Source organism: Orcinus orca, chromosome 7 (genome assembly GCF_937001465.1).
Source record: "Orcinus orca chromosome 7, mOrcOrc1.1, whole genome shotgun sequence".
Taxonomy (NCBI): Eukaryota; Metazoa; Chordata; class Mammalia; order Artiodactyla; family Delphinidae; genus Orcinus; species Orcinus orca.
The window spans coordinates 42913483-42939122 of NC_064565.1; the positions used below are offsets into that span (position 1 = coordinate 42913483).

Here is a 25640-nt window from a genome sequence, read left to right on the forward strand (position 1 = left end):
CTGCTTCTACCTGCTGTCATTTACTATTGATGTCTAGAGGCTTAGAGCTATACTAATAGCCTAAAAACTGAGCGTGGCAGTTGTGATAAGGTCCAGGTTTCCAGGAAGGACCAGTGAATGTGCTTGATGCACGGTCAGGAGCTAGCACCAAGGGGCATGTTCACATCTGTAGGCATTGTCCAGCTGTGGGCATCAACTCATCGACATGGTGGTTCATGATCTGGACCAGGTGGAGGTGTGGCTGAGAGGGGAGGAGGTTTTCTCTTTAATACTGACATGTCCACCTCTGTCTTCAGATTTGACTTGAAGACATTGCCTGTAGACTTTGTAGAGTGTTTGATGAGGTTCTTGCCAACTGAGAATGAGGTGAAAGTGCTGCGGCTCTATGAGCGGGAAAGGAAGCCCCTGGAAAACTTGTCAGATGAAGACCGGTTCATGATGCAGTTCAGTAAAATTGAGAGGCTCATGCAGAAGATGACCATCATGGCCTTCATTGGGAACTTTGCCGAAAGTATTCAGATGCTGACTCCTGTGAGTGGAGCAACTCTGGCAAGGGAAGGGGTCCAAACAGATAGCATTCGTTTTGTTTTCTTTTAACTTTCTCACAGAATTGCACTTAATGTCATGGGCTCTAAGACTTCTTCCCAGAACTTTCGACATGGCATTTTTATTTTTACCCTCTTTTTCTCATTGTGTATGCCAAGTAAAATTGAAAACGGTGAATTTCCCCATTCCATATTGCTCTTCTCCCTAGAGAATGCCATTTCCTGTGTCTACAGATATCCTTTGGATTTTAAAGGACATCTCAATACAGAGGACAAGGAGAATAATTTTCTCAAATTTGGTCCCCTCCTCAGGGTACCAGTCCTCTGGCTGGGTTACCAAGACTGAAAATTTAACTTCATTTCTAAAAACCATCTCATATCTTTAGTGAACAGGCTTATTGACTTTCATTGGAAGCGTTAAATTTGCCATGGGGGTCTTCTTCCTTGGAAGTTTGTTACAGTACACTGTGGTGACGTAGAAATAATAGCTAACCATCGCTTGTTCCTTTGTGTTAATCTGGTAGAGACTTATGAATATCATAAATAGTTCTTTCCCAGTTCTATTTCTAAATAAATGTTTGTTAATTACTGACTATAGTAGCATGTGTGTCCAAAATATGTTCTGAGAACTTCTGCACGGTGATTATATTTCTTTGCTGTTTTGTTTTGTTTTTGTTCTTGGCTAGCTCCATTGATTTAAAAATATGAATTGTATTACATGATTAGAGATGGTGGGCAGGCTATTGAGTTCTCCTGGAAGACGCTGTTGACTCCTAACTTAAGTCTCATTGCTTACAGATTTTATGATAAGCTAGTTCTGATAATACTTCCTATTTAGAGAAGAGCTTACACATAATGCTCTAGTTACCTAAGACCTAGCAGGACAACTTAAAATTGTTATGTTTAGGAAAAAATAGAATCTCAGCATTAAGGCTTTAAGTTCTAAATGCAGGTCTGTTTTCTTCTGTATTAAAGTTTTAGTTTTCAATTGGAGTTTCCCATTTTTAACATGTCTTTTTTTCCCCCCCTCCTCTTTCCTTTGACTGGAATCTAGCAACTGCACTCAATTATAGCAGCATCTGTCTCTATAAAGTCGTCCCAAAAACTCAAGAAAATTCTGGAGGCAAGTGAAGTTTTCCTCTTATACGTGTATGGAAGAGCTGACTTGTCAGCTGCATTCCTCAGCCTGGGAATGCCTGGGATGCTGTACCGATGGACTTCTCTTTTCTCTCTTTCTTTGCAGATCATCTTGGCCCTTGGCAACTATATGAATAGCAGTAAACGAGGAGCAGTTTATGGATTTAAACTTCAGAGTTTAGATCTGGTGAGTTTTTAAACTTCAGAGTTTAAAAGAAGTACAAGAGCTATATGAGAGACAAAACAGCTGGCAAAGATTAATCCCTGGAGCAGAGAGAGTCTGCTCTTGGAAGTGGGGTGGGATGTTTTGATGAAGATTCTCTGCTAGTGGGCAGAGCAGTGGGTACAAATTTTCTGGAACGCCATATGGCAGCAAGCACTTCGAACCTTAAAAATACTCATACCTTTTGACCCAATATTTCCATTTCTAGGAATCTTTCCTCAGGAGTCTGAATTATGGGTGCTATATTTTATTTATAATTGCAAATAATTAGCAACAGTGTAAAGATTCAACAGTTGGGGAAATGATTACATATGCTGTAATGATAGTTAATACGGTGAACTATTCTTCAACTGTTAGAATATTTGTGAAGAGTTTTCAAAGGAATAGGTAATTTTGGGTTTAGGAAGGAAAGCAGGGTATAAATTGTCTGTACAGTTTGATTTTTAACTAGGTAAAATATGGAGAAAAAAAACCCGAATGGAAGTAGATTAAGATATTAACAGAGAGGTTGAATGGAATTAGGAAGGTTTCTTGAGCTGCTTCTTTATACTTTTCTGTGTTTTCTAAAAAAAATTTTTTTTTTTTTTTCCTGGATGAAGAAGGGTGCTCTGCTTTTCAGAGTCACCTGACTTAGGAACAGGACTAGAGAGAATGCTCTATGGAGCCCTGTCCCCCGGGCTGCACTGGCAGACGTGGCTTCCACGGGAGCAGGTTGGGCAGTGGTTGGAGTCCCCAGCCCCCGGTGTGGGGGTAGATGGTTATTTGATAGGGACTGTCTAGTTAGTCACAGTTCTGGGCCCCAGAAGGCCATGGTATGTACGTTACGCACATCTGCTTTGAGTTGGGGAGTAAGTGGGGCTGAGCAGATGTGAGGACTATGGCATAGGTGTACCTGTGCACACCTATGCACACTCCCGGCTCCAGCCTCACTTCCTACTCTGGCCTTCACTTGGGAGAGCACTGAAACTGGAGTCTTCCTGCTTGTAAGTCAGGGAGGTGGTGGAGCAGGTGGGGGCGGGGAGTTCACGTGAGGAGAGACGCGTGAACAGCTCTCATGCTTAGAGTCGTCCCTAAAGTTGAGCGTGTCCCCTGGTCAGGAAGTCCTCTTGTCACTTAATAATCCATGGGCTGGTTCACCCGAGAACAGAGCTGACTCTCCTGTGGGAATGTTTTCTCTCCGCTCTGGGGCACCTGTGCTCAGGTATTTATCCTGAGCGGGGGAGCATCATCTGGCAGGTAACTCTCCCATCATCTGTTACTCTAACCCTCATCCCCTTTGGTTTTCAGCTCTTAGATACAAAGTCAACGGACCGAAAGCAAACACTGTTGCACTATATATCCAATGTCGTGAAAGAAAAATATCACCAAGTGTCCCTATTTTATAATGAGCTTCATTACGTGGAGAAAGCTGCCTCAGGTACTTGATTTCAGCTCTTAATGTTACTCTTGGGTATGAATGCCTTGAATCATGGGGGAACCCTTCCCTGCTTAAACAACACTCTTCAGAACCCCTCTACAAAGGGGAGGCTAAAACGTCAGAGGCTCTGAGCTGAAACACATCGCCTCTGGTGTTGCCCGCGCCTGGGAGCAATAACAAACATGGACGTGAAGAGGACAGTGTTCTCTTTATAAAGATCCAGGTCTTTGGGCTTCATGTGCCTTCCCTCTTCCATCTGTTGCCCTTTTTATTCTGTTGCTGTCATTTGAAAGGAGAGACTCTGAGACTCACCCCCCTCAACAAACACTTGAATTAGATTTTGTGCTGTCCCATTTGCTCAGGTGTGGCCGTTCTAAACATTTTGTGTTTAGCCTGAGCACAAGTTAAATTATCAGTACTTCTTGGTTGTTACTTTGCTATGACAGTCATGCATTTTCTCATTTAAATCATCGGCTGCTCTGAGATAGTTGGGCTGTACTGTTACAGATGAAAAAAACTGACATTTTTATAGATTAAATGCCTTGCCCAAGGTCACATGGGTAGAAAACGATAGAAACAGAACTTGAACTCAGATAGTCTTCTCATATGGTATGTTGTCCAGTGTACCACATCCTCTCAAAAGAACATTAGCCTAGAAAAAGGAACAAGATGCAGATTGACCTCGGAGTTGGATACAGGCTGTGATTCTCAAATGATGATCTTAAGCAGCCAGTGTTTATTGTAAATTTGTATTCCTGAGACCTACCCCAGACTTAGCGAATTGAATCTCTGAGGGCAAGACTTTCTCTGCCTTCCTCAGAGTAAATGGCTGCTGCTTCTGTGTTCTTACTCAAGAGCATTCCATACAAGCCTCTCATACAAGATATAATAAATTTTATCACAACATTTTGCATGTCCACTGCAACCTGTTCATGTATGGGTATAATCATTTTATTTATCTTTATAATTTCCTTAGCTCCTGGCAAATTGATGGTTGGGAACAAATGAATGAGTGAATTAATGAATGAGATGGTGCCCTGTTACTGGGATAGACGCTGCTGAAGCCCTAGAGGAGGCTGAGAGGCAGGAGGAAATGATATTTTGACTACAGAGGACTGTGCAGCGCAGGCCGTGCCAGACCTACTGAGGGCTTGGGGCTTACTTAGGCAGTTACCAGGATTTCTCTTCTGGTAGAGTGGTTTTCCTCCTTTCAAGTTTCCCTTTGTCTAAATGAGGGGTTCTTTAGCATCACCATTCTAATTAAGAAAAAAAGTTAAAAAAAATTTTCCTATAGCACATTTTGTTTGGCCCGAATGAGATTCCCCCAAAGTGTCATTTCAGAAAAGTCAGTGGAGGAAAATGGGGAGATTGAGGTGCTCTCTGGCTGACTTGTTTTCTGTATTCTCACTCTGGGGCCCAGGTGTGCTGACATGGATTCCATTACCCTTCACTCATTTATTTACTCAATCCTTCCTTTATCCAGTGAACCTTTCTGAGTTTCTGCTTTGTACTTGGCACAGGCCTAAGCACTGAGGAGTCAAAGATGAATAACAGTGTGGGTCTAGTGAGGGAAAAGCATGCTACGTTGTTCCGTAATCCATCCATGTGCAGAGCTGCGTCAGGCAGTGGGGAGCCAGAGGTGGCGCCCAGACCTCCTGCAGGAGGCTGCCGGAGTGAATCCACTCTGGGTGGGTGGCCACACTGCAGATGGAAAGGTTTGTGCTAATAACCCCTTCTGACGCACGGAAGGGTTGTTTAGCAAAAAGAAGCTGGTCAGAGTTGCTTTGGGTCCCTGTGGACAGTACAGCTAAAAATTCAATAGGTAAAATGCTACCCCCTGCTGGAGAGCCACAGAAATGCAGAGGAGTTCAAAGAGTCAGGTAGAGGATAAGCTCTTGGGCCTGTCAGTTAAGGAACCTCTAACCCTACAGGCCAACCAATAGGTTATCATCTCCAGTAAGAGAAATGCAATAGTTGGGAACAAGCACAGGATTTGGGATCCGTGCTGGTTATCCAAACTCCATCTCTGCCACTTCCTAGCTGTGTCACCTAGGGCAGCCCACATAACCTCTTTGTGTTGCTTTTCCTCGTTGGCAACATGGGCTAGTGGTGCAACTGAATTAGTGCATGTGAAGGATTTAATGCAGTGCTTGATGGTGAGCACTTAGTAAATTATTCCTATTAAAGGATGTCTGCACTGAAGGCCGGAGACTAGATCTAAGGGCCTTGCGTAACCCTAGAAACCCACTGAGAACTTGGCTCATCAGCCAGACTCACCGTGGCTTTGACTTTCCTGGCTGAAGTCACGGGGACATTGCTTTCTCTACTTCAGTCTCCCTTGAGAATGTTTTACTGGACGTCAAGGAGCTGCAGAGGGGCATGGACTTGACCAAGAGGGAGTACACCATGCATGACCACAACACACTGCTGAAGGAGTTCATCCTCAACAATGAGGGAAAGCTGAAGAAGCTGCAGGATGATGCCAAGATTGCACAGGTGAGTGTCTGTGCCCCCAACACCCATGAAGAAGAAGGGATTGGATCCGTTAAAGCCACCTGGGGTGCTGGCCCAGGCTCTGGGGGCGGAGGGGGAATTGTCCTCTGTCTGCTGAGGGTAGATTTCTTTGTTTTTTTTTTAAATTTTTTTTGCGGTACACAGGCTTCTCACTGTTGTGGCCTCTCCCGTTGCGGAGCACAGGCTCCGGACGCGCAGGCTCAGCGGCCATGGCTCACGGGCCCAGCCGCGCCACGTCATGTGGGATCTTCCCGGACCGGGGCACGAACCCGTGTCCCCTGCATCGGCAGGTGGACTCTCAACCACTGCGCCATCAGGGAAGCCCCATAGGGTAGATTTCTTATGTAGCTGTTATTAAGGGGGATGGGGATCTTTCTGCATTTTGTACCTGGAGATGCCCCTGTGCTCTCATTGTCTCTTCTAATTTGAGGTCTTCACCGTTTTCTCTAGAGGCCCTCCCCGCCCCCTCCCCTTCCACTCCTAGGCTCCCTTTATTGTGGGTCCTGTGTTCACTTCAACCAACGTGTGGTAGGCCTGTGCTCAGCACAGCAGTGTTCCCCAGTATGTTGGGTTCCAGGAGGCCTTGACCTTGAAATCTTATACCACACTGGGGGTCAAGTTTACACACCTGAGAAGCAGCCAGAATGGACTGTACACCAGAAGGGAAGGCAGAGGTTGTGGAAACTCAGGAAGCAGACGTGGTGGGATGGTTCCCTTGTGAGGCTGGCTTCCTTGTGTCCCGGGAAGGTTCAAGCAGAGACTTGAGTGAGTGAGTGGCTACGGTAAGGAGCATTGAAGCAGTGAGCTGGGATCTAGAGTCTGAACAAACTTCTAAGGTCCCTTCTAACCTGGTTGGCTTTAAGGAGTCTTCCCATGGCTTTAGGACGCTTTTGAAAGGAGTAGTTCCTCATTCGTGTGTGTGTGTGTGTGTGTGTGTGTGTGTGTGTGTGTGTGGTGTAGAAGTGGCAGGAGGTCCCAGTGTAGCAGTGTTGCATTCTTCTGGTTGCCTTTGGGTGTTGGGAGGAAACACAGGCTGTAGAGAATTGTGGGAGGTGAGGGAGGATGGAGGCCAGAGACCTGTGGGAGATGCTGCAGCTCTTCTCCCAGAGTGCCGAGTTCAAATGCTGGAAAAATGACATTCAAGAGAAATTCGCTTCTTCACAGGATGCCTTCGATGATGTGGTGAAGTATTTTGGAGAAAACCCCAAGACGACACCACCCTCTGTCTTCTTTCCCGTCTTTGTCCGGTTTGTGAAAGCCTATAAGGTAAGCAGGAGCCTGGTTTCTGTCAAGCCTTCCTTGACATTACTTCTCGAGTGGGTGCCCTCCTCGAGCTGTGTCTGGGTCTCGGTGGCTCCGCAGAGACCTCCCCTGTGCCTTCGGGCAGCAGATATGGGTGGTGAGGACGAGACAGCGGTCTCTGGCCCTGCTCCTGAGGCCCTCAGCCCGTCATGCTCCCTGTCTCTACCCGGCCAGCTGGGGACTCAGCCCCCAAACATAAGCTCTTGGCTGCCTGTGGGAAAGTGAGATCCAGGACCCACGGCTGCCCCGTTGACTGTTGACCCTCGCAGGCAGGTTGAAGGACTGAGAAACCCAGGCCTCCCGTGGAGTTGTTGAGTGGGTAAAGGGTAGAAGGAGTGAGCCCTGGCCTGTGGCAGCGGCACTGTCGCTGAGGTCAGGGAGAGGCTGCTTGTGTCGTAGCTCTGCCCAGGCCCGTGGGCCTCTGCACCAACATTTCTCTAGTGTGGACCAAAAGATGGCTCTAGGAAGGACAGTTGATCCCTGTTTCTTCATCTGGACCCATAATGGCCCTTCCTTTAAATGGGAGGCCTTCTATGACATAATCCGGGACCGTGGTCTTGAAAAAGCGTGTGACCCAGAAAGATCTGTGTCCGAAGAATTTGTCCCTTGAGAAAGGAGGACAAGGAGGGCAGGGCATGAGGGGACTTCAGTGCTCTTAGGAGACATTGCGATCTGTGTTCTCCAGGCTTGTCTATGTATAAGCTGGGTAATGTTGGTCTAGGAAGGAGGATTGTGATTGTGGAGCGGGGAGGGATGCAGCAGGGCTGTGGACATCTTTGAGAAACGTGATTGGAAACAGTGGGTCACTTCACCATCATCTGATGGCATTGGAGAACCATCCTTGGGCCTTTTACTTGAAACTCACAAGGTTGCGATATTTAGCCATCTTCTCTCAGCATGGCTTAGTGTAGCAGTGATATCACAAGCAAAAAGAAAGTGTCCCTGGCAGCGAGGATGAACACAAATACAGCACCAAGCCCATGTGCGAGAGCCTGGGGGCCATGAGCAATAAGAAGCACTGTCACCAGGGCTGCTGGCTGTGGTGCTCTGGGGTCCCCTGATGTGCTACCGAGATGACTCAAGGTAGCTCTTGGTATGAGCTGGGACCATGCTTCTTCACTAAAAAAAAATTGTAAGTCTAGGGCTTCCCTGGTGGCGCAGTGGTTGAGAGTCCGCCTGCTGACGCAGGGGACACGGGTTCGTGCCCTGGTCTGGGAAGATCCCACATGCCGCAGAGCAGCTGGGCCCGTGAGCCATGGCCACTGAGCCTGCGCATCCGGAGCCTGTGCTCCGCAACGGGAGAGGCCACAACAGTGAGAGGCCCACGTACCGCAAAAAATAAATAAATAAATAAATTGTAAGTCTAAGGTCTCAAAAGAAAATATATGCTGTTTTTAAATTGTATAATACAAGCTGGGAAGTGCCGCTGTTTGGTCTCCAAGTCTGGCCCTTCAGCGGGGTCGTGCATAGAGCAGAGGAAAAAGAGAAGCTGGTCCGTGGGGTGTGACAGGTCAGAGCCCATCAGGTGCTCCTTCCACGTTATCATTTCTCCCCGGGGTCCTGTTCGCTGGCTGTGTGAGACGCTTATCAGGCAGGGACGTGGCAGGATGTTCTGTTTGCCCTAACATATTACATAGTGAATAACTGCCCAGCCTGTCACTGACCCAGGGACTTGATGGGCAGATGTTAGGGTTTTAGGATGTCATCTGTCATTTCCCTTCCTGAGTTTGAACCAAAATGAAATGAGACAAAAGCAACAGAGATGAAAACGTAAACTTTATTACTGACAAAAGTTGGATTGGAGGACAGGGTGTGTCTCTGTGAGCTTACCCTTCGGCCCTGAATTAGAAGACTTACCAGTGCACAGCTAGACTATTGGAAGTTGCTTTAAGGAGGCTGGCTTCAAAAGAGGGGATGCCCCGCGGGGCTGAGCTGAGGTCGGCCTGTTGGATTCCTTGTCCCTAATTCATCACACTTGTCACTGCCTCCCTTGGAAATGAGTGAGCTGTGGGAAGAAAGGCCAGGAGTGTCAACTTGGTGAAGCTCCTGAGGAAACAAGAGGCAAGGGAATGGAGGTTTTCCCCTAACGATGGGCAAAAGGAGAGGAATCTGAGACCCTCCTTTCAGAGAAGCTGTAGGGAGGGGGAAAGATTCTGTAAGAAAAACAATCTCACATGAAAATCACTGAGCAGAGCTGCCAAAAGGGGAGTTACCCCGATATATATGGTATGGAGGCTGAGAAGCAGCCTGAGTGGGGGGAGAACCATCAGGAAAGGAATTCTCTGGAAGGGGGTGAATCTCAACTACTAGGTTATGAAGAGGTGTGATATAGACCGACAGCAAAACCTAGAATCAGGCACATAGTGTAGATCTTCCAAACCTTCCCTTAACTCTAATTCCTGGCTAACCAAGGACTCTCTAAGAATGGCTTCTAAAAATCTTGACTGCTGGCATTTCCACTGACATAATCTTCTGCCACTTTTGATTTTACCCAGCAAGCAGAAGAGGAAAACGAGCTGAGGAAAAAGCAGGAACAAGCGCTGATGGAGAAACTCCTGGAGCAGGAAGCTCTGCTCGAGCAGCAGGACCCAAAGGTGAGGTGTGCCAGGCTCCTGAGATGGAGCCGTCAAGAGGCCAGAAAGCCAGATTTGCACAGGATGCCTTCCGCTTCCTTCTAGGCCTTGGAAACTTGGCAGATGGACACTTGTTCATTCGTTATTTTGTTCAGCAGTCACTGGAATGGGGCCGAGAGCATGTTTGTGTGGCATTTCCAAGTTTATAGAGATCGGGAACTTAAATCTCAGTTGGATACACAGAGAGGCTGTCCCGGGTAACCTGATGATTGGACGGCTCAGTGTCCCGGGACAGGAAGGCTTCACGGGGTCGCCATTGATGCTGGCCTTGATAGTGGGAGGGCTTCTCTGGGAACGGGAGGGAGCATTCTATGGAGGGAAACAACATAGGTGAAGACCACGAAGGCTGGCAGGTCGAAGAATTCTTCCTCAGGATCCTCTGGACCAAAGGTTAACAAGTCACTGGTTATTACCAGCTGCCTCTTGTTGCCATAGAGTCCAGCCTTCCCATTGCTGCCAGTTTTGTGCGTTCTTTAGTGCAAAAGCTTTTCTTCCTAGAAGCTTTCTGAGTTTTCCTCTGCTGAGCAGAATGTTTGGGTTGGTGCTGTTTGTGTTTCGGACTGAGGCTGCTTGTTAGTAACAAAATGCTCAGACACATTTTGGATTTTCTCAAACCTCCAGTGGGTGCTGGTCCCACTAATCTCTGCCATTCTTCTTTCTTCTCAGTCTCCTTCCCACAAATCAAAGAGGCAGCAGCAAGAATTAATTGCGGAGTTAAGAAGGCGACAAGTTAAAGATAATAGACACGTATACGAAGGAAAGGATGGTGCCATTGAAGATATTATCACAGGTAAAGGCTATTTTCTCATTGTGGCCCATGGAGATCCCACTGGCCTCACCGTTACTAGGCCATTTACAGATTATGCTACCGATTTTGTCCAGGGTTTACAAGTTCTTCAGTTGATTTTATTCAGATCCAGAACTACAGAGAAACTCCATGCTAGTATTTGAAGTATGTTTATAGTAGCCTGTATACTGCCTGTCAAAGAACCCCAACACTCTCTCTGAAAAAAATCTCTGTTTCTCAATATCATTGGAACCCTGTAGATTTCACCAGGGCTCCTTTTCCTAATGATGTTTCCGTTGTCTTCGATTTGTCACCATGCTCCATTTTCTCCCTCATGACCACTCCTACCCACCTGCCTGATTAATAACTACTATGGACAGGACCCATACTGTACTAAGCACAGTCAACACATGCTTTTCCAACATGCTCTTTAAAAGCCTTTTTACGCACTCAAAGTAAGTGAAGATATTAGGAAATCAGGAGCTGGTGCTTTCATGCAGATAGACCAACAGGCCAGAAGCCCAGGGTTGGGGGATGGTCATTCTCTCAGCTAGGAATGGTGCCTAACCCAGATTGGTTCTTGTCTGATTAAGTTGTAGCCTAATGCCTGCTGCTCGAACCAGTTCTTCTGAGTTTCTGCATTCCCTCTTAAGGATCAGGGCAATAATTTGGGGCAGTGGCTACAAGTGACTTTCCTTTCACATTTGTTGCATAGGAATACTGTTTATCAGCTTCCAAGGTACTTAAAACTTCTCTTGTAGGAAATGTTACGCAAAAGTATAGAGATTAGTATGATGAATTCCCACGTACCCTTCACCCATGAATAGTTTTCAACTCATGGCCAATCTTGTTATACGTCTGCTTCTACCTACTCCCCACCCCCTAACCTCTGGAATTATTTTGAAGCAAATCCAAGACATACAATTTCATCTGGAAATATTTCCACATATATCTTCAAAAGATAAGGACTCTTTAATAAAGCAAACAAGCATACCTATAAGACCATTATCACACACCTCCCAAACTAAGAGTTCCTTAATATCAAATAGCTAGTCATTATTCACATTTCCTCAATTGTCCTAAGTTTTAAAAAAATATAACTCTTAGCCTTTTGACTTCTCATTTCTTGTGAATAGCTTAGTCAGCATTGGAAATAGGGATCCCCAACTGCCCAAATCAGATTTCTTTCATCAGCTCAGACCCAAGGAAATAAAATGCGTGAATAAATCACTAAAACGGAAGTCAATAAAGAGTTCCTTGCCCAGAGTAAACCAGTGTAAGCAGTGGGATGGGTCTCTACATAGGGTGCACATGTGTTCTGTACATTTGTGCCCGCCCGTGTCTGTGTTCACCCTGCAGTGGCTTGCAGATGGCTCCCAGATAAAGCTTCCTTGTTTAGCCTCTCTCCTTGCCTCTCCCACATTGAGGGAGCAGCTCTGCTATGAGCGGGAGCAGGAACAGATCTCCTTGGGTGGCACCGCTTAGCCTCAGGGCCACAGTAAGATTGACTTGTAGGTAGAGAAGCATCCAGCCGTGGCACATGAAGAACTTAGAGTGCCATTTTCATCAGTCTGTTCTCCAGCTTAGTGACACCTGGCTTGTGAAATGTACAGTTTCTGTTTGTCTGACCTGATATGCCATAGGAGGTAAATGAATATCTGTCTGTGGAGCAGATTTTTTTTTCTCCTTGGACTATTTTCCATGTTCTATCCCAGACTGAGTAAAAACTGAGTAGCTCTTCTAGGCTGTATTAGCTCACTTGGGTATATATTGCCTTACACCCTTCCTGCTCACCTCTGCCACCCTTACCCCAGGTATGATTAACAAAGCACTAACCGTGTACTAATGCAGTAGACCTTGGCTTCTTACTCTCTTCTGTTTGTCTTGTTTGGCTGTCATTTTCGATGCAGTGCTGAAGACTGTGCCCTTTACTGCTCGCACCGCCAAGCGTGGCTCTCGATTTTTCTGCGAACCTGTTCTCACTGAGGAATACCATTACTAAACTATTACTCTTTCTCACCTGGTGCTCTTAAAAGGTTGCTACAGATTTTTTGACCCCTAATGACCCTCTGTTTGTGTGTCAGGGCCACCCAACATCCTAGCATGGAATTGCCATCTCCATCATGTTGTATTTTATGTTGTCTTCACACTGCATGGTTTTGCATTTCAGTCATAACCGCTTACTCACTAGCACTTTCAATACATCTATGAATCCACATGGCTGTGATGGTGTGTGCGAGTTGAATTAATACAATTACTTATAGAAATTTTCAGAAAACACTGAAATAAAACACTTCTTTGAGAGTCAGGATTGGGACCAACTAGGTTGCTTTTAAGAATTGGGGGCTAATATGTTTGAACACAAAATGACAGTCATTAATAACAGTAATTACTATACCTAACACTTACGGAGCACTTAGTGTGTTTGAATAGATTTACAGATATTAAACCAACCTTTTTGTACTTAGCATGCTTTGATAGTAAAATGAGCTGCTATACAAACTCTCAGGAATACAAGGTGCTCTAAAGTTGCAAAATGATTTGCAGAAGGAGCTGTGAACTACACACAGCTTTAAATTGGGTCTCTCTTAACGGTCTTATATAGTCTGTAGCCATCATCCACAGTGTGGTGGAGCTCATGGTACAAGCTAAACTCAGGGAGCTCTTTTGACCTAGAAAGCCTGTATAAGCTGATATAGGCAATCTATAGCTTTATACTCACCTCTTTTCCGAGTGTCATGCCCAAATTTCAGCTATCAGCAATTCCATGTTGGAGCAAGGCTGCAAAGCAAGAAATGAGAACAAAGGCTTAGGAGCTCCCACTGTCTTATCTCATTCATGCTTCTTCACTGGTGGCTCTGTTCCATGTCAAACCCCGAGCATTTCTTCTGTGATGAGATCATATCTGGATCTGCTCCTTTGGTCAAGATGGGGGCACCGGAAATAATAACTTTCCCAAGAAGTAACTGCCTGGGCTTAGTTCTTGATGGTTAAATAAGGAACAAACTTCTCTGTAGTGCCCAGTTGATTAGAATAACAACAAGGGAAGCACACACTCTAACTGGAGTATGTGAAACACCCATTGTTTGACTCCCATGCTGAGATTGACATGGAACTGGTTACATGTTTATTTTGTGGCGTTAACTCTTCTATGAATTGCACTTGTTATGTATGTTCCTCTTTCTCTGAAGATATCAAAGGATGTGGTGTGTTGTTGCCTGTTCTATAGTGTACTTATCCCACCAGTACTTATTAACAAGGCTAGAAACTGTCATCTACTTGGCTACTGTTTATTGTCAGTTTTGCTGCTGAACTATTGTTCTGGAGCCAAACTTCAAAGCAGCTTGGATCTGGGTGGTCAGAGAGCTGGGTGGGAAGACATGCTCACCCTTCCCTTGTGTTCTCTAACACCTCTTGTAGTATGGCCTCCTGTTTTCTTCTTCTGTTGGCTAACATGCCCGGGAATGTTATTCACTAAGTTGAATTGCTTTCCATTTTCATCCCATTTTTACTTAACCATCATTTTGTGTTTTTGTTTTTTTCTGTTTAGCTTTAAAGAAGAATAATATCACTAAATTTCCAAATGTTCACTCGAGGGTAAGGATTTCTTCTAGCACACCGGTGGTGGAGGATACACAGAGCTGGCAAGCATCACTTTTTACTTAGCTTCCTCCTCTCTCTGTATGCAGATTAATGATTTCAATCTATGGCTGAGGGTAATACTGGTGAGAGTCTGACCAGGGAGAAGTCTTTGTACCTCACATTCCAATGATGTGAGGCTGAGCCTCTCTCTCGGACTTTTTGGTCTGCTTCCATGTTCTCAAGTGTGATGGCTTGGGCACGGGTATTTGCTGATGATTATACTTGCTTTGGGCGCTAGGCTGTCCTTCCCTTTACCCCTTCTTGGCCTTCAAGTTATTCAGTTAACCCCATTTTGATCTGAAGAAATGGAGAGTAAGTCCTGGCCAGGGAACATGATCTGTAGTCTTTGAAGAAGGATTAGGGTTCTTAGAACTAATTGCTCAGAGGACTCAGGAACCACAGAACTGCAGGTCCCTGCATATCCCTAGCCAGGAATGGAATTCTGACCTCCATTTACCACTCTGGGCAAGGAAGCAAAGGCTCGAGAGGATTAGGGCATGCAAAACTATTCCTGGCTTGAATTTAGGAGTAGGGCAGAGTCACAGATTCCAATGAGTCAGGAGCTGGTGGGGACTGTGCCTAACTGAGCACTCACTCAGTTTTTGCCATGTTAGAATTTGGGCCCAGTACTGCAAGATCCTCCAGTTTTCCAAGAGAAGCCAGAAACCTTGGCTTTTATGTTAATCACCAATTTAAATAGCAGGAAACCGTATTTAAAAATTTAAGTCGGGGGCCAAACATTCTGTGGACCAGGTATGGCCCATCCATTTTCAATCTGAGTAGGTGAAGGGATTAAAAAGATTAAATCTGTTTTAATTCTGTTATTTGTGTTTCCCTTTCTAAAGGTAAGACTGTTTCTAAACAGAGATCAACAATACTAAGTTAATGAAAGGGCAATACAAACTAATTAAACAAAACAAGGGGAAAAAGTATGAAGCCTGCTTTATTTTTCTTTTCACCATGTCCCGACTCCATTAAATGGAGGCTACCTGCTGGCTAGGCTACCTGCCTTATTCATCAAGAAAGCATGCTTTCACACTAAGAGTGCTTACATATACTAAAATTCATCCTGTTCATCTCACTTCATCCCTCTAGAACAATGCCTGCTTGAAATGACATGCAGTGGTTGATTCATTCATTCAACGAGGCATTTTGTTGTTGTCTGTCAGGCATCCTGCTGTTCATTGGCAGTACAAATTGGAGAATCTGGAGGGCCCATACCACCTTGCCCCTCTAATGAAAAACAAAAAAATCTTGGGTGGCAGCAAAGAATGTTCAGGAATGGAGTGTTATTTTGATTTAGTGATTACTTTTATTCAGTGGTTGAGTATTATGTTTCTAATTCGCAAAATAAAAATCTGACTTCAGCTAATTTTAATGTAATAAAAATAATAGAAGCTGTGTCTGCTAACTAAGCATAAGTTCCTTCCTTGGTAAAAATTTCCGATAAGACAGGACAGGGCAGTCTGTTTTATTAGTTTTGCAGTTTAAAATTCATTGCAGTTGTTGTTGGTATTCAGGTTTCTGGAAAGAAAAATAACTACTAAGCAATAGCTATTTCCAATGGAAGAAACATTTCAAAATAAGACTTCAGCTAGACTCTGGCCAGTGACAGAAGCAGTCTCTCATATAGTTTTCTAAAAGAGCCCAGAATCACACCAGTATTACATGCTGTTTTGTTTGACTGTAAATACTGAGGGCAAAGTACATGTTTTGGCTCAGATTCTCAATGAGTTTGAAGGGCCCATTAGCTGACTCTTCTACACAAGCTGCTTTGATTGGCTGCCAGCTGGCCTTTATCTTGCTTAGAAACATGATATTAAAGGTTCCACTTCTCTTATTGGTGCTCTCCTCTTCACAGATCTTAGAAACCAACCATACAGACGAGCCGATGCGGTGAGGAGAAGTGTCAGGCGGCGCTTTGATGATCAGAACTTGCGTTCTGTTAATGGTGCCGAAATAACCATGTGAACCTGAGACCTGCCTGTATGAATAGAGGGTGTGTGTGAATGAAACTGACCATGTGAACTTTATGTGCTATCATTTAACTGCAGCCTTGAACATAGATGAAAATATTCTAAGGGCTCAGATTTAGCAAACACATAGGAATTTAAAAATGATGGGCTCTCCTTTCAACCTTTGTTAACAAGTGCCTAAAAGTGGAAGTACCTGCTCAGATTAATCAAAGCAATAGGATTTGATTTGATTAGGTATCTTTTTACACCAGTGTGTTATTCAATTTTTTAACCAAAATGTAAAATTCATATTACATTCATTACCTGCCATTGTGATTGTCCCATGATGGCCCACCCTGGTTTCCTGATAAGTTGTAAATAACATGGATGCATCTGCTGTGGGCTTCCTTTGCTGACATGTCTTTTAAGGAGTTAATTTTGTGTTTCAGCCATACCCATCAATTGGTATTTTTAAGGGCTTGCAACGTGGAAGAAGGAAAAAGTCACACGATAAACTCCTTCTATCCATAACCAAGCCCCAGCAAAGTACAAACATGTTATTGCAGTGGCACAGAATCAGTCAACTCTTGTTTCACATTCTGCTTCTGTGCTGGGGTACGATGCCCTATGAGAGACATTCATTGGTATGAATGCGACGATATGATGGCACACAGATGTTGTATAAGACTTTATTTGCAGTACTGTGTTCTTCAGCTAGAGGCAGCTTTTAAAAAATAATGCAAATGTTTATTAATTAGCACTAAAATTAACATCTCAGTAATCAGTATTAGGATTTCTGAGGACCATTTTGGGTCAATCCTGAGAATAGAAATCAGTGCCTTGCTAGCCAGGGAGAGGTTCACTAGCTCTAGCAACAAGCATTTAAGATTACTTCTGCTAGCAGAGTAGTGTTAGAATCCTGGCCTTATTATCCTGACAATCGGCAGGGTTGGTTCCCCCTCCCCCCTTCTTTTTGTAGACTGGAGATTTATTTGGCATCATATATCAAAGCTAAAAATTCTTGCATTTCCAAGATTACTTTATGGGGGATTGCAATTAAATTTCTGAAATACATCACGATTAAGTTTAAGTGATATGTAATGGGACTAAATGGCCAACAAAGCCACTGCTATTTTTCCTTCCTCTCTGGCAGGGCACTTGATCCATTCCAAAGTCAAAAACTGGACTGAAGCTAATTTGTACTTTTCATAATATACATTCTGCTTCTGGCTTACCTTTTGGTACATGACATCAATATATTAATTGTAAAGTTTATTGTATAGTATTTAACCACTGAATTTCTTATTTTGTTGTGCTTATGTGAACTCTGGTGAAGGTCCCATTTCCCTTGGATAATGTGTAGTTATATATCTCTTTTTAAATGTACAGATATTTTGCTATAAGATTGGTGCAGTTTTTTATGGTTTTTACACTTCTCTTTAATTCCCACCTAAGCCTCTGGGGTAATATTGTAAATATTGTTTAAAAATGCATCAGCCTATGCTATACAATCTGAATGTTATTTTAACTTATAGGTTTTTTTTTTTTTAATATATATTTAACTACAAGGACAGTTTAGGGATCAGTTACTACATTTTCACTTTAGCATATTTACAGAAAGGTTACTTTAAACTGCCACCTGCTAGCACATTTTCATAATGTGTACATTAAAAAAGAACATGCCAAGATTTTGTCTGACTCAACATAACATTCATTTTGATGAAAAAAGCAATTTGACCATAAATACAACACAAATAGGTGGTCCTTCACCACAAAGCAGCTGTTTTCCAAAGCTCAATACTGATGAACATGTTAAAATAATTGCCTATTTATTAATCTACAAATAGACAATAATGTTGGCATGCTCTTTTCTGTCTGTTAGTGGGCCTGCTTCTTAGCAATATTAGAAATGTTTTATAAAAGCAGTTCATGTTACTTTTATGGTCTTTTCATGGCATATGAGCAAATAAACTATTTACACTACTATCCTGTAATATGCTGCAGTCTTTCAATGTTATATTTTAGGGGGTTTTATGTACACTCTTATCTTCTAGAAACAAACAGGTATGTCTTGCTGCTTGAATTCATAATCTAAATATACTTGGTAAATTTTAAGAAAAACCCCTCCCCCTACAAACTCTGGATCACTTGCTGTATGGAATGTAGGAACCAAATAGATTTTGATAGTGTTGAGTATTTTAGTGTTGAGATTTAGTATCTCCAAAATCCTAGTTATGAATTTATTACTTCCAGAGAAATAGCACTCTGTTTTGGTGAGATGTTGCGTCTCTCCACATTTGTTGTAATGAGGATGTTTGTTGCATATACACAGGCTACACGTGGACTGCACAGAAGTACCAAGCATCTGACCACATTGGTTGGCCAGGTAAATACAAGCCGTGTGATCCACTGCACACACATACTGGTATTTGTAATAACTCCAAGTTATCAGAAAAGTTTAGTATATTCTTCTTAGTATATTCATTTAGTATTTTTTTTAGGGAAGCAAAGAAATTTATAATTTATTTTAGGAGACTGTCCAAGTGGTTAAAAACAACTTATTTAGAGGGGCGTAAATCAGTCTTTTAAGGAATTATTGTTGCATTTAGGTCTTTGTTCCCAATTCAGTGCTCTTTCCACTGCACCACAGTTACACAATGTACAGGCATGCCTTGTTTTATGGTGTTTGCAGATAATTTTTTATTTTTAATAAATTGAAGGTTTGTGGCAACCCTGTGTTAGATGATGGTTAGCGTTTTTAAGCAATAAATTATTCCTTAATTAAGGCATGTAATTGTTTTTTAGACATGCTATTGTACATGTAATAGACTATAGACTACAGTACGGTGTAAACATAACTTGTATGCACAAAAAAACCAAACATTTTGAGTGATTCGCTTTATTGTGATATCCCCAAGGTAGACTTATAGTTGAAGCTTTATTTTATAAGAAGGGAAAAAAGTTAAATTTTGCAGTTAGTAAGACTGCAAAAATTGTTTTTTGTACCAGAAGTGCCTCATGGTAAAGGAAGTAAGATCTTTAATATGCTACAAATTCAGAATGTTTCAAACCCAAACTACAGAAAGGTCAAACGAAGTGGATACGGTTGGGTTTGGACATCTTTTATCAGTTGCACCCCCCGTTTATGTTTTTGATTGCGTCGTGTGGCTCGTGGGATCTTAGTTCCCCACCCAGGGATTGTTTTATGAACCCACGCCCCCTGCAGTGAAAAGCATGGAGTCCTAACCACTGGAGAGTAAGGGAATGCCCAGCACCCATTTTAAAAGATATTTCCTAATGACTCAGAGTTAAGTCCATTTGTTTCCCTCTCCCAGTCTTTGTGACTAAAAATATAAATCTTAACCCACTAAAAGTCACTGCAATGACACTGCAATGAATGTCCGGTGACCCTGATGACTCAACAATGCTCAGTAGATGACGGAACTTGATATCACTGACTTCGTTGGTTCAAGGTATTGGATTTTGTAGAATTACCTAATTTTACACTGTAATACTTTCATAATATTAGCTTTATAATTCACATCTATTAATTTTAAATTTGATTATGAAATTCTTAGCCTTAATATAGTTTTTATCAGAAATGTGTGCACAGGTGAATATACTATCAGCCCACTTCATACCAAAGGAGTAATCTTCCATTTTTTCTAAAATACCCCATCTATTTCTAAGAAAAAACTTGAAGAAACAAATGTGTGAACGAAAGTTGACAAACTTTTCTTTGATCTTTTTATAGAGAAAAGCAAATATTACACTGAGAAAACAGAATGTGGGCATCTATCATCTTACAGCACAGAACTGCTGCATATGACAGTGCTTAAAGGAAAAAGCTGACACAAATCCAACTTAGTAAGAGATGCCATTTTTTTCTAATAAATTATATTTATTTACAAAAGGTCTACTTTTATGTAATTGATGTTCTTTACATCAGAACAATATATGAACATAAGAGAAAATCTGGTAATTATAAACACAAAGTAGAAACCTTGTTCCCCCTATTACTCACCTTTCAGAACAAGTCGTCAGTTTAGTTGCAGAGGTAGGCAAGAGATCAACACCTACCAAAAAAGTTTGCAGGCAGGACCAAAAAAAAAAAGATATTTCTGAATACCACATTTAGATACCCCCAAAGAACAGCATAAAAGAAGGGCATCAAGAAATGGCTTAGTTTGAATCTGATGTGAGATTAGGCAGCCACTTTCATAGTCTGAATGAAAACTGGAGCGAGGTTAGCCAGTTCCCGTGAAATGCAAACATCAACCTTAAACCTAGGACAAATTACCATCAAATTAATAGTCAATTACCAGTCACTAACAATGAGGTGGCCTTGAACGAGATCATATTGAATCGTAAGAGCAGTTTTTATACAGCAAGTTCAAAAAGCACAGAAAATCTGCAGTTAAGGAACTTAAGCCAGGTAGAGAGAAACCAAGTAATGTTTGGAGGGTTAGGGGGGAGTGTGTGGGTAACTGGAGCAAAATCTGCTCACTTCTCACCTCACCTGTAAGTTAGCTCCAAGAACACTGAAGTGCATGCCCTGTCACCATTATTCACCCCTTCTCAGAAGTTAAAATAGGAATTTTTTTTGTCCATTAGGGCCTTTAGATCAACTCTTATCTAGCTAAATGTTAGCTCCTCAAAAGTTACTACTTTTAAACTACTACTGTGGTAATCGTAGTATGAATATGATATGAAAGAAGGTATGTTTCAAATCATCACAAGGGATTGCCTTTCCTACTTAAAACCACGTGAAAGTTTCATGTTTTCACGTAACAAGCTTTTGGACATTTCTGAAGTAACAGTTAAGATTGAGGTACAGTCACTAGAACTTATCTTTAGTGTACTTCAATTAGTTTGGGGTTTAGTATGGTTTATTGCAACGATGCTTTTTCAAGCCCTTTAACAGATGACGAGTACCATGGATGCTGGGTGAGTACGTCTGTCAACTAAGATTTTACATTCACTCAGTAAATGCCTACTATGTATGTACCAGGCACTGTTCTAACTCACAGGATAAAACAGTGAGTGAAACAGAAATCCCTGCCCCCAAGGAATCTGACCATCATTTACATCAAAACAATTGAAAAACTTAAGAGCAAGGTAAGAAATTAACAAGGAAGGTAAGAATTTATTAGACTGCTATATGCCATTACTAGAACCATAGCATGAGATTTAGAACACAGTTCCATGAAAATTACTCATGACGTTATTTTTTTTCCTTTATGTAAAATGAGTCGTAGAAAATGTAAAAGAAAATTCTACCTAGTATTGAGAGAAATCCCCAAGGGAATAGAAAAAGTCTGACTTCAGGTATAAGGAATTAACGTGCTTTGCCTCATTTTGCTTTCAGAAATGCTTATTTAGTTCTTTGGCTTTGTGATTTACATTTAAATTACATAATATACTTAAATACCCTATAAACTCTTAAAAAAAGCATTCATTACTCTTCCCTGGGTACTCTGATTAGAAACAGCTCTCTCTTAAATAGTATCCAAGTTTTTTTTGTTTTTTTTTTAAGTATCCAAGTTTTAAATGTAAATCCTTAAATAAAGAAGCTACCCCTTTCTGGATGCAAAAATAAAAGTGGCTGCCTAGTCAGCACTCAGGTGACCATTAACATGCGAAGAAAACCAGGATCATCTAGGCAAATGCTTCTTAACACAAGATGCAGGCCCTTTGGTAACCGAATGAAAACTATGGACCATCCTTCCAGAAAAATGTACACAGATATTTCAAGAAGCTTTACAGTCTTAATGCTGTGAATTAAGACTGCTTTACTCTAGGCCAATCCCTTTCATTTTATAGCTGGATAATATGGGGCCCAATTAGCAAAAATTAAAAGATGAAATAGCTGTGATACTTTGATCATTTTCAAATTTACTGGGCATAAAAAGTATTACTCCCAAGGCATAAAAAGTATTTTTATTGTTGAAAACCATGAATCTATATGCTGAAGCTCCTTTGGGTAATGATAATGAAATGCCGTCACTGTGTTAAAAAAAAAATGTTGGGACCATTGCTTTTATTTAGAAGTATTACGTTGTTTAAATACAGTTGGGAAAGGTGCAAAGAGTTCTTTATACTTCATTAACTTTTCATACAAATTCAATTTTCCCACACAGGAATTATGTACTGGGAGGAATAAAAACATCAAATATTTGAGGTTCTGGATTTTGACTATTAAGCATGATATTATTAAATGTATTAGTGAATTTAATCTAAGAGTTCATTAACATTAATGATTGATAGTGAGGGAAGATAAGCCCTTAACATTTACCTGAAAGTCTGAGGCTTAACTGAAAAGCAGAAATTCCCCTTATCTGAATATAAACAATACTTTCCTATTTGAACACATTTTTAACATATCTGTTCAACTCTAACCAATATTCCAAGACATTTCAACTTTTACCAGACTGACGATTTAGAAACCTAATCAAATGGATTAAAAATATTCACACACAACTGTTTTAAAACAATCTTCCCATTGCCTGTACCTTCAGGCCATAGTATCTTTCTGGCAACTAAGTATCATTTGATGGGATCACTAAGGAATTAGAGTCACTTCAATTACATGTTTTATAACAAGGATGTTGTATTTTGCCTTAGAATTTATCAGTTTCGCTTTTAGGTCAAATAGTTTTCATGGATTAACTATAAGGAAACTTGAATTTGTATTGTCTTGTAGGGATCTGAGGTTGTGATAAGACAGTATCTCTATAAGAAATAAGAAATCTAATTTGAGGACATGCTAAACCACATCAATAGCTTTTTATTTAAATAGAAAAATCAAAACTTTAAAGTTGTACTTAAAAAAATCATCATTCATGGAAGTAATTAAAAGTTTTAGATTCTACATTCTCTTGTGAAACATCACTAGTATTTCTGCCAATATCATATGCAGATTTTACTCTGACTTCCATGTCAAGTGTCTGACATGATTAGCAATATTAACTATCATTACGAAGGGACCTCTGAAAATTAAGTCTAGGCAACTTGCCTGTTGCCAAAGCTGTTGTTATATGTTTTGGTTCTAATATACAATAGGAGACTAACCTCAAGCAAGCAATTGGTTACTTCACATTTTCTAAAGATAGTCACTCTCACTTTCTACAAAGTCATGTCATATTTCACAACAGAAAAATGACTTGGCAGCGAGAAAAGTTCAGGGCCCCCTCCCTGCCCTGCCCACCAACCTGCCTTGAGCCTTTCAATAGTGGATGCTAGATTAATTGAAACAAAGCGGGCAGGGATGGAAAAAGAGTCATCCTGGTCAGTCCCACTTTCAAATTAGGATGGTGAAGGAAAAATAAACTTTTTGTTCTTCTGAATCCCAACCTGAAACAGGATTGCCCAAAGTGTCCAAAATAAAAAAATACCTAAGATAATACCAAAGACTATGTGCTATAATTTACTTATTTACTTAAAAAAATCTCCTGCACTGAAGGAAAATAGTATAAATTACATTACCAACCTTCAAAAGTTAGCATGTAAAGAGTATTCTAAACTTCAAACCATTGCCTTTCTTAGAGTATTCTGTAGGAAATTCACAGATCAAAAACAAATACAGGGGTCTCAAATGCACTGATTTATAATATTCTTAAATATTAAAAAAGGAAAGTAACTTAGCTGTGTGGGTTAGCTAAAGCAAAATTTCAGGGATTTTAGTATCTTAACCCTTAAAGGATCATACAATTTTTTACAGCTGAGCAGTTTAAGTAGAAATAAATACTAGTACACACTAGAAGAGAAGATTTAATAATTGATAAAAATGTACAAAAATATTCAAATCAGAAATGCTTCAGAATGTGTACCACGAAGTCAGTACTTCTCAGTGAGGAGGGAAGGTAAAAGACTTCCTCAATGAAAAAAAGCAAGAGAAAGATCGGATTTAAAAAAAAAAAAAGACAACTGTTAAAGAAATCGTTTAAGTCAACATTGATTTGTTTTAGACAAGGATATTGCAACCATCACTTAAAGTTTGGTGGCACATTCTTTAGTAGGTCCTTAAGGCAATATATTTAAGCTAATTTACAATTTGATTTGATGTTAACTTTTTAAACATCACCTCAAAATAATGCCCTCACAATAGCCTTTTTAAAATGTATTTAGATGTTTCATAAAAAATAATGGTGGCTTTATTATAGTAGTGCTCAATAGCACCACTATAGTTAAGGGTCTACCAGGTTTCCATTAAGAACACCTATGTCTGAGTTCACCTTAAAAGATCATATCGGCTTCAACCAGTTGGATAGTGCACAAAAAAGCAGTTTTATCAGTTGCTGGTGCTTTTTTTGTACTACTAGATATTAAAAAATTTTCATTATATCTTCAAAATCCAACTTCTATAAAGTAAATCAAATCACCTCATGACTTAGACTTTAGAACAAAGTAGAGACACCTGCAGTTATCAGTAAATTGCCACCTTTAATCCATTCTGCAGTGCCCTATGAAAGGGTCACAGAAAGACAGTTATGACTGTATGAAAATATGATTCTTGATACAGAATCAAAAGTTATTTTCAATTTCCTTTGCTTTTTATAAAGTCCACAATAACAATACTTAAATGCACTTTTTTTTCTGTGATATAATTAAAACCCAGTGTTATTTCAATTGAACTTAAAATAGAATCCCTGGTCTGAATTAGACTTTAAATCATACTGTAAACATATTTGGTATAATTTATTGATCATCATCCAGTTGCTCCAAAAGGGTCCTTCTACGCTTTTCCAATTCCCCTTCACTCAGTTCACTGCCAGAAGTATCCCAATTACCCTGAAAAGACAACGAATACAATTATATTTGTGTCAGGACTCAAAAGGTTAATTAGTAATGAACCTTTGAAAAAAGAATCCACATCTATGTGGATTCTTTTCCACAAAAACAAATGCATCATAGGGTATGAAGACTGATCTCTTTCCTAAAAGCCTACCAATGGGTTGTTAACTAAGTACTCCTTGGTTACATTAGGGGAGACACTTAACTTAGAATGAGACTTTTATATGGTGTTTACTTTCAGTTTACATTAATATGTAGATCGGGGGAATAGTAAGTACCAGTTTTTCTTCCTCTTAATACAACTGAATATGAAACATCTTGTTTCCATTTAATGGAAGCTGGGTGTTCATTTCCTAAGTATTATATTCCTTGCTATTTTTTCCGATTCTAGGTTGTCCTATACGTGTTTTATATTACATAAAAGTATCAAGCTTTAAGCATACTATTGCGCCCAGATAAAGAAACATTCCAGATTTATGAGGACAATAGTTTGGCTGGAAAAAATTTAAAACAGACAAAAAAACCAAAACAACTGTGAGAAGCAACTTTTCAAAAGTAGATTTTTCACCTATCTTCCTTCCCCCTTCAGGGATTTCATTTAACCTACTGTGAAGAAGAAACTATTAAGTTGCTAAGTAAGTATAGAGGAAATCATCATTCCTCACCAAGGATGTAGATCAGACTCACCAGTG

At 41.1% G+C, this 25640-nt stretch overlaps 2 protein-coding genes across 19 annotated transcripts in view; one reads left to right on the forward strand and one right to left on the reverse strand.

Moving 5' to 3' along the window:
• Window positions 1–24081, forward strand: part of FMNL2 (formin like 2) — a 308405-nt gene extending 284324 nt beyond the window's left edge. For 4 of the 10 annotated variants that reach the window (XM_049712702.1, XM_033400039.2, XM_049712707.1 and 1 more), the window contains 9 exons: window positions 297–531; window positions 1600–1668; window positions 1789–1869; window positions 3193–3322; window positions 5655–5818; window positions 7001–7102; window positions 9634–9732; window positions 10438–10561; window positions 16062–24081. In XM_049712702.1, coding sequence (XP_049568659.1) covers window positions 297–531; window positions 1600–1668; window positions 1789–1869; window positions 3193–3322; window positions 5655–5818; window positions 7001–7102; window positions 9634–9732; window positions 10438–10561; window positions 16062–16171 — 1114 coding nt within the window. In that variant the 3' untranslated portion in view covers window positions 16172–24081. Of the gene's footprint in view, window positions 1–296; window positions 532–1599; window positions 1669–1788; window positions 1870–3192; window positions 3323–5654; window positions 5819–7000; window positions 7103–9633; window positions 9733–10437; window positions 10562–12468; window positions 12595–14108; window positions 14203–16061 lie in introns of all 10 variants that reach the window. The other 6 variants (XM_049712703.1, XM_033400040.2, XM_049712705.1 and 3 more) reach the window with 3 other exon arrangements.
• Window positions 23910–25640, reverse strand: part of PRPF40A (pre-mRNA processing factor 40 homolog A) — a 54956-nt gene continuing 53225 nt past the window's right edge. For all 9 annotated transcript variants that reach the window (XM_033400048.2, XM_033400047.2, XM_004276805.3 and 6 more), the window contains one exon: window positions 23910–24945. In XM_033400048.2, coding sequence (XP_033255939.1) covers window positions 24853–24945 — 93 coding nt within the window. In that variant the 3' untranslated portion in view covers window positions 23910–24852. The remainder of the gene's footprint in view (window positions 24946–25640) is intronic.